This window comes from Rhagoletis zephyria, unplaced genomic scaffold (genome assembly GCF_001687245.7).
Source record: "Rhagoletis zephyria isolate East Lansing unplaced genomic scaffold, Rhagoletis_zephyria_1.1 Rzeph_scaffold_11377, whole genome shotgun sequence".
In the NCBI taxonomy this organism is placed as follows: domain Eukaryota; kingdom Metazoa; phylum Arthropoda; class Insecta; order Diptera; family Tephritidae; genus Rhagoletis; species Rhagoletis zephyria.
The window spans coordinates 1-8,682 of NW_016168454.1; the positions used below are offsets into that span (position 1 = coordinate 1).

Sequence of the window (8,682 nt, forward strand, 5' to 3'; positions counted from 1 at the left end):
ATTTGAATGATGAGCTTTAAAGCTGGTAAACTTAAAAATATAAACATATATTTGCACACGCTTCTTTGCGATGGTACAATTTTCTCGTAACAAGGAACATTAGAACTTAAAATGTATCAAATTAACTAAGTGGTGATCGCAATAACACATTCACTCTATGTATAACAGACTTAGAATTTCATATTTATACGCGCTTGTTTGGTGGCAGATAGGCATTATCGACGCTGCTGATTGGTGCGCCACTATACTGCTGCTGGGCAACTGGCGCAGGCGACTTTGATGCGAAGTTCAACACTGGCGCAACACCGCCATTGTGGCTGCTGGAGGGACCGCCCAAACCGTCGTATTGCGACTGGATGGCATGCTGGGCATTTTCAGCATCAGCTGGGGTCCTGTACTTGACGAAGTGCACCTCGGGTTTGTTGGCGTTTTGGTGGTTGAGAGATTGCAATTTGTTGGCCAAATCGCCGATGTCCGCTTGTTTGTTCAGCACATAGATGGCGGTGCGATCATCACCGACCGATTTTGCCAGTTGCAAAGCAGCATTCTCGTGTCCTGTGTTTTCAGGTCCTTTGATGAAGATGACACGCAAATTCTTCTTTAGTGAGTTAGCCAACTGATCATTATNTATGCAAGCAAGTTAAATAAAAGCTTGCAAGAACACTAAAATATGCTGCGAGCTTGTATGGCAAAGAAAACTAATAAAATTTTTTTCGTTTAAACCACAACATTCTGCTACTGGCTTATTTCTCTTCAGGAACCGGCTACTCACCGAACTTGTCTTCTGCAGAAACAAAAGATAGTATTTCAGCCTAAAAATACGCAAAGTATTCGATAATTCGCCGGATGATAAAATTAAAAAAAGCTTATTTGAATGATGAGCTTTAAAGCTGGTAAACTTAAAAATATAAACATATATTTGCACACGCTTCTTTGCGATGGTACNCATGCAAGCAAGTTAAATAAAAGCTTGCAAGAACACTAAAATATACTGCGAGCTTGTATGGCAAAGAAAACTAATTCAATTTTTTTCGTTTAAACCACAACAATCTGGCACTGGCTTATTTCTCTTCAGGAACCGGTTACTCACCGAACTTGTCTTCTGCAGAAACAAAAGACAGTATTTCAGCCTAAAAATACGCAAAGTATTCAAAAATTCGCCGTATAATAAAATTAAAAGAAAGCTAATTTGAATGATGAGCTTTAAAGCTGGTAAACTTAAAAATATAAACATATATTTGCACACGCTTCTTTGCGATGGTACAATTTTCTCGTAACAAGGAACATTAGAACTTAAAATGTATCAAATTAACTAAGTGGTGATCGCAATAACACATTCACTCTATGTATAACAGACTTAGAATTTCATATTTATACGCGCTTGTTTGGTGGCAGATAGGCATTATCGACGCTGCTGATTGGTGCGCCACTATACTGCTGCTGGGCAACTGGCGCAGGCGACTTTGATGCGAAGTTCAACACTGGCGCAACACCGCCATTGTGGCTGCTGGAGGGACCGCCCAAACCGTCGTATTGCGACTGGATGGCATGCTGGGCATTTTCAGCATCAGCTGGGGTCCTGTACTTGACGAAGTGCACCTCGGGTTTGTTGGCGTTTTGGTGGTTGAGAGATTGCAATTTGTTAGCCAAATCGCCGATGTCTGCTTGTTTGTTGAGCACATAGATGGCGGTGCGATCATCACCGACCGATTTAGCCAGTTGCAAAGCAGCATTCTCGAGTCCTGTGTTTTCAGGTCCTTTGATGAAGATGACACGCAAATTCTTCTTTAGTGAGTTAGCCAACTGATCATTATTACCAGCATCGCCAAATTCATGTTCAGGTGCGGTATAGGTGAAATATTCTTTGTTAAACTCGGCTGGGGCATTGTAGCTTGGTCCTGATGAGGAAGGGCCGCTATAGCTGGGACCGAAGGTGGCGGGGCCACTGTAGCTTGGACCGGCGGCAGCTAAACCACCATAGCTCGGACCCCCCACTTGGCCACCACTTAGACCGCCACCGAGCGATGGGCCGTTGTTGCTCTCATAGTTGTAGCCCAGACTGGCCGCATAGGTTGCTGAGATGACTGAACACAGGATCTTGATTATGAAAAAAAAAAATTAAATAATATATGCAAACTAGTATTAAAACCTTAAAATAATTTCAAGCTGTCTTACCAAAAAGGCACGCATGTTGTAGATTGGTTGGATTTAATTTCAGTTTGCAAGTCAACTAATTTCTGTCCGTTTCAAGAAACTGCAGCCCAATTTATACTCGAAAAATTTCAATTGCAAAAAATGCATAAATTTTGCATACTGCAACAAAAATTTTGCAGCAAATTTCCAAACAAAACAATAGAGAAAAACATCGATATAGCAAAAACTTGCAAAGTTTTAGCAACAAAATTGAAAAGAAAAAATTTAAAAAATTCGCACAACTTGCATATAACTAACATCTCAAGGTCAAGTCTTTAGCTCTTATATCAGGCAAATACAAACAAACACGCCAATTTGAATATGTGTTTATAAATATTTAAAAATTAAGCATATTTACCGATCGTTAAGTGTGAATGCAATCCAAAAGCGAAACAATTCAAATTTGGTATTAATCGGTCGTTTCCTTTGAGGCTGCCTCATTTAAAATTTTAAGTCTGCATATATTCGATAATTTTATTCGTTTGCACGGTTCCACTAACTCGTATGCTAATAAAAAATTGCAATGGCGCTGCTAATTTGATATGTATGGTCCGTATTACATTTCAAAATTATTCGCAATAACGGTTACAATGATTGATTACAATCTATCTCCTTTTAACGGTTTTTCATGTAATCAAGAATTGTTTACAGCGAGTTATTTTGTTAAAAACAAGTTAAGAGGTATAACTTCGGGCGAAACCGGCCTCGGCGTATGTAATAAATATAGTTTAAAAATATAAATAGCTGGGGTGTTCCTCCGATTTCAAACATTTTCGATATAAGGTACATATGGGCGATTTTCGTCCAATATCACAGGCGCGCTGAGCGGCGCAAAAAAAGAAATTTTTTGAGTAGCTGGAAAGCAGACAGCTAATGGGAAACATAATTCGAGAACTATGGTTTTCATAGATTTTTGTACAGCCTATCCGAAAGTGCCATGCGATTTCCAAAGTTTGGAGAAAATTCGAAGCAAAAATTTATTTGTAATTTTTCTCAATTATGGTCATTTTAATATCATCAAAAATTATCTCAATCGAAAGATCACGTCTTTTAAAACATATAAATCATTAACAAAAAGGGGACTCTTTTTTATTTTCCAGGTAAAAAAACATTTTCGCGTTGCGTCGCACCATGCCGCCTAAGTTTTTTTAATCAAAATTAAAAAAATTGGTAATTTTTAATGGAATTAATTAAAAGTAGATGTAAAAATATGTTATTTTTTATTACCTTATTAAATAGTACGGGTTTAAAGCTTCTGAAAGAAGAAATAAAAACCTGCTCAGTTTTTGCACTTTTTGAAGTAATAGGTTTTTTTTTGCTAATGCATAAAATCATTTTTTAATTTTTTGTCAGTGCCATCAGATCTGCACGATTCGTTCAATTTTCAAAAATGAGGTGTCAGATTAAAAATCTTGACGTGTAGACAATAGAGGTTAATTTTTTTTAACAGTTGCCCCCTCTTAAAAAATTACATTCCAATTTTTTAGTATGTTAAATGAATTATTAAGAGACGGGTATCAATCGAAATGTGTATGAAAAGGACTTATTTCTTAACTACATGTAGAGGGTTGCCACCTGTTTAAAAAATCAAACTCCTTTTGAATTAAAGGAATTAATTGAAATAGTTAGGCATCACCGTATGGGAGTCAGCCGAAAGAGGTTTAAGAATGTTTTAGCTTGCAAATATTACGAAGAGAATTGCCGCCTGTTCGTAAAGTAAAACTTAAAATTAAACCAAAATAAGGATTGTGTCAAACCAAAGCTTTACGACATGATATTTGTTATTTTATTACACATACTTACATTGTCAATCAATGATTTGTTCCTATTACATTCCTTTTATATTACTGGACTCTTAAATTAACTCAGGAATGGATTTCCTCTTCACTTATTTCTTAATCAATGTGTAAAATTTTTTCATTTGTCTGATAGCCATATTCCGTTAAATAAAGTTAATTTGTCGTTTAGAAATAAAGCATTTGCAAAACCATTTTAATGTATACCCATATTGTAGTATCTAATTCATTTAACTGATTAAACAATTGTAATAAATTTAAAACATGTGGCAACCCTTCCCAAAAAAATAAAACCTTATTGCAGGCCAAGCGTTGTCATTAGACACCTCACTTTTGCAAATAGAATGTACTATATGTACACACCTATATAAATGCTATAAGAACCCAAATTGTCAACTTCAAACTGAATTTATAGTGAAAGTATGAAAATTGTCCAAAAACCATGTGCATTTTTGAATTTGGCGTCCTAATTCTACCAAGAAGCGAATTTTCATTTAAATCTGTCAATAATTCTATTTTTGCCCACANAACCATGTGCATTTTTGAATTTGGCGTCCTAATTCTACTAAGAAGCGAATTTTCATTTAAATCTGTCAATAATTCTATTTTTGCCCACATTTTATATGGAAGGGAAGCACTATGCGGCATTTGGATTAGGCGTAAAACTGTAGGTCCCTCCCCATAGTGACCATATTGATCGAGACGTACGCCACAAATCGGAGAAGTTCGGCCAAACACTAAGATGGTATTGTAGAAGCGCACATATATTATTGTTATTATCTCATAAGTTTGTATTATTTAGCAAACAACAACAACACTAAATTTGATATAAACTTTAAATAAATATCTAAAAATAAAATTTGTAAGGATTAAAGGAATAGCTTCAGAAAAATTCCTCAAGAACCCTGTTGGAAGCCCTACTATGCGTGGCGAAAGCAGAAGCCCTTCAATTAATGCCACGCTACACAGTGGGGCAAAAAAGGTTGATGAGGACAAATCAATTTTGAGAGGCCAAATATGAACCGATTACAAGTTTATTTTTTTTTTTAAATAAGAGATAATTAAATTTTGCGTCGATCTATTCATCGCGAATTTTTAAAAGGCTCTAGTTTTTTACTTAATTATGTTGAAAAATTTAAGAAAAAAATGATACGTTTTAATGTTTCCATTGTTTTGGAAAATACTTGAAATTAATTGAAAATGTCTGCAAATATTTAAAAAATTATTCGTAAACATTTTTCCATAGGCGACATTTAATCAAAAAATAATTTAATTTGTTATCTTTACTAATATATATTTTGGAAGCCGTTTTTTTCTGTTCGAAAAAATCGAGAACAGCTGTACCGATATTTTTCAAATTTTGGGCATCGCTTTCAATATATCAATGAGCGTGGCACCTCACATATAAACTGAAGTTTTTAAACAACATATCTCTGGAAGTATTCATCGTAGAGTGCTGCAACATTGTATAGAGATATAACTATAATATCAACGCCAAACTCATGGAAAAATGGGAGTTTTTTTTACCTCCCATACAAACTAAATTTCTCACATTAGAATGTGTAGTGCAGTGTGGTGTGAGAAATTCTGTTTAAATGGGAGGTGCCACACCGCCTTTTTCAATATATACTTATTATATATCTCTGTACTAAGGTGCAGCACTCTATGATGAATACTTCCAGAGATAAATTGTGTGGAAAGTTCAGTTTGTATGGAAGGTTCCATGCCCCTACATATATCGAAATTGCTTTTTATCTATTATCATCCTTGGATAGTCTAGATGTCCCTTATGTCCCGATGTCCAAAATTTTCAAAAATACCGGTACAGCTGCTCTCGAGTTTTTCGAACAGAAAAAAAATGAGAAAACCGCTTTAAAAATATATATTAGTATAGATAACAAACGACATACATTTTTTAATTAAATGTAGCCTATGGAAAAATATTTATGAATAACATTTTTCAACATAAATAAATAAAAAACCAGAGCCTTTTTAAAATAATCGCCTTACCTCGATGGATGCGAAATTTAACTTGTCTTTTATTTAAGAAAAAAAGAACCTTGAAATCGGTTCATATTTGGGCTCTTAAAATTGATTTGTCCACAGCAACTTTTTTTTGACCCACTGTGCGTCATTCAAAAAAGAAAGCAGAAAGGAAGAACTTTTAACTCTTCTGAAGTTATTTACTGGGTAAATGTTGCTCGAAATCAATTGTGTTTCTTCGAACCATTTTTTTTTTACTTTTTATACATATGGACATTCATACATACATATGTATGTATCTACATATGTACAAATATCAACTCTATACATTTTTGTATGCCCAAGTATTGATGACAAGTACATCCCAGCCGGAAAAATTAAGAACTATTTTAAATAAACGCTTTAAGGCAGCACCTTTCTATGATGAACTTCTCTATGGAAGATGTAAAAGAATATCTTGTAACAGCGCTGCCATTCGAAGGCTGAGGAAAAGAATCGCAGTAAGCAAAGTTAAATTTTAATTATTTTTTCAAGTAAATTTTCTCCTCTTAAGGCAATCGGAATGAAAAGCCCTTACAATTCCTGACCATTACATAGAAAATAAAGAGAAATAAAAAATCAATCAGAAATAAGTGCTCTTAGAAGGCTTCTGTTCTAATGTTGCCGACTCGGATATTTATGCGCCCATCTTCACACACATCCATATCTATGTATGTCGATATGCTAAATGTTATTGTTTTTTTTTCATTATGTCTATTGTTTTTATACAAAATCAACTGCCACATATTGCAATTGTGGTCAAAAAATATTCATGCGGACATTTATAAGCCTTACGGCCCGAGTACGAGTAAATAGTTATCGATGCGCTAAATGTAGCCGCCGGTCTAACGATTTATGCATAATTTATGAAGATTTGCATTTTTATGACAGGATTGGTATTTCGTGAATGACAAGACAAAAACAAAAATACTAAAAAGACTTAACAGACATAAATATGTACATAAGTATGTTAATAAAGTCGCATTCCACAGGCACCAACACAGTCACACTCTTATATATTTTTATACCCGAGCGCACTTGTGCACAAGGGTATATTAATTTTGTTCACATAACGGTTGTTTGTAACAGCCAAAACGAATCGAGATAGATATAGACAAATGTATACATAAATGATCAGGATGAAAAAAGAAATCGATTAAGCCATGTCTGTCTGTCTGTCTGTCTGTCCGTCTGTCCGTCTGTCCGTCTGTCCGTCTGTCCGTGTACACGATAACTCGAGCAAAAATTGAGATATCTCAACGAAATTTGGTATGTAGGTTTCCCTTAATCCAAGGTAGGTTGGTATTGAAAATGGGCGAAATCGGACTGTAACCACGCCCACTTCCCATATAACGGTAATTTCCAGAAATACGAAAACTGCGATATTTTAGTAACTACTGAAGATAATTCACTCAAAATTGATATTTACAATAATTTTTAGACGAAAAATAAGAATATTATAAATTTTTGGAAAATGGGCGTAGCCACGCCCACTTATGGTTACATGTGTATATCTTGGTAACCGCTGCACCAATTTCTTCCAAACTTGGCACAGTTGTTGGCCTTGGTACAGCATAAAAAATCGCCGAAAATTTTTAAAATCGGACGATAACCACGCCCACATCCCATATAACGGTAATTTAGAGAAATACAAAATCTTCGATAAATCAGTAAATATTGAAGCTAATTTATTCAAAATTGATGCTTGCAACAATTCTTTACCAAGAAATACGTTTGTGATAAAATTTTGGAAAATGGGCGTGGCACCGCCCACTTATGATCACATATATGTATCTCAGTAACCGTTCTACCAATTTGTACCAAACTCGGTGTGGTTATTGTGCTTGCCACATATAAGCAAACCGTTGAAAATTATTGAAATCGGACTAAAATAACGGCCGCTTCTCATATAACTCTCTATAAGACTCTAATTTACTCAAAATTGATACGCCCCGGCTTACCATGTAGCCGTAGCTTTCGTTAAGGCGAAAAACATATATTTAATACGTGCGCCGGGTATTTAATGTTCGGCTCTGCCCGAACTTAGACTTTCTTACTTGTTTTTATTATTTTTGATTTTATAGTCGCGGGGGCTGTTGTGACATAAAATCACCTTTGGCAAGTAAGCTTTGCTCCGAAAAGACGTCATAATCATCATTACAAAACTTTAAGCCGCAAATGTGTATGAGATTTCGGAAAATCCCATGTCTTCTTAACAAAAGGCTTTTTTTCACAAGATCAAAGCAAACGGCCGCATTAGCTTATAATGAAAGCACACTCCGCTAAATTGTTCAAATTTTATGCTTTTTTGAGGATTATTTATGAGTAATATGTAAATATGTATATGTCTATATGCATGAAAGTTTTTATAATTGGTCATGGTTTGACACCCTGCGTTTACTTTTGATATTGCAAGGAAAGACTGCCTATGTCAACTTTGGTCTTGGCACTGTCGGTGACAGTTGAAGAGAATTTTACAAGATTGCAAAAACAGACGCCAATGGTAGCAAATCTACGGTTTTACTTAATCCATATCCTGCTGATGGATACACATTCCAAGGGTTTATTTTCAATTTAAGTAAGAGATATGTAATACCTATCTCACCCCGCCCAAATAGCTGTATTTTCTATGTTCGCGAATTCGCCTTATTAGAGCCCAGACGCAAACGGA

At 35.2% G+C, this 8,682-nt stretch overlaps 2 protein-coding genes across 2 annotated transcripts; both read right to left on the minus strand.

Moving 5' to 3' along the window:
• Nucleotides 1–184: 184 nt before the first annotated feature.
• LOC108377040 (uncharacterized) lies at nt 185–640 on the minus strand (the record flags this gene model as incomplete). The annotated part of the gene is made up of 1 exon (XM_017633304.1): nt 185–640. A coding segment is annotated over one exon (456 nt), but the record flags the coding sequence as incomplete, so codon positions are not given.
• A 731-nt stretch (nt 641–1,371) lies between these two features.
• LOC108377042 (uncharacterized) lies at nt 1,372–2,190 on the minus strand. Its single transcript, XM_017633306.1, has 2 exons — nt 2,176–2,190; nt 1,372–2,097 (listed from the first exon to the last, which is right to left on the minus strand). The coding sequence occupies exons 1-2, from the start codon at nt 2,188–2,190 to the stop codon at nt 1,372–1,374; spliced, it is 741 nt and encodes a 246-aa protein (XP_017488795.1).
• Between the last annotated feature and the right edge of the window lie 6,492 nt (nt 2,191–8,682).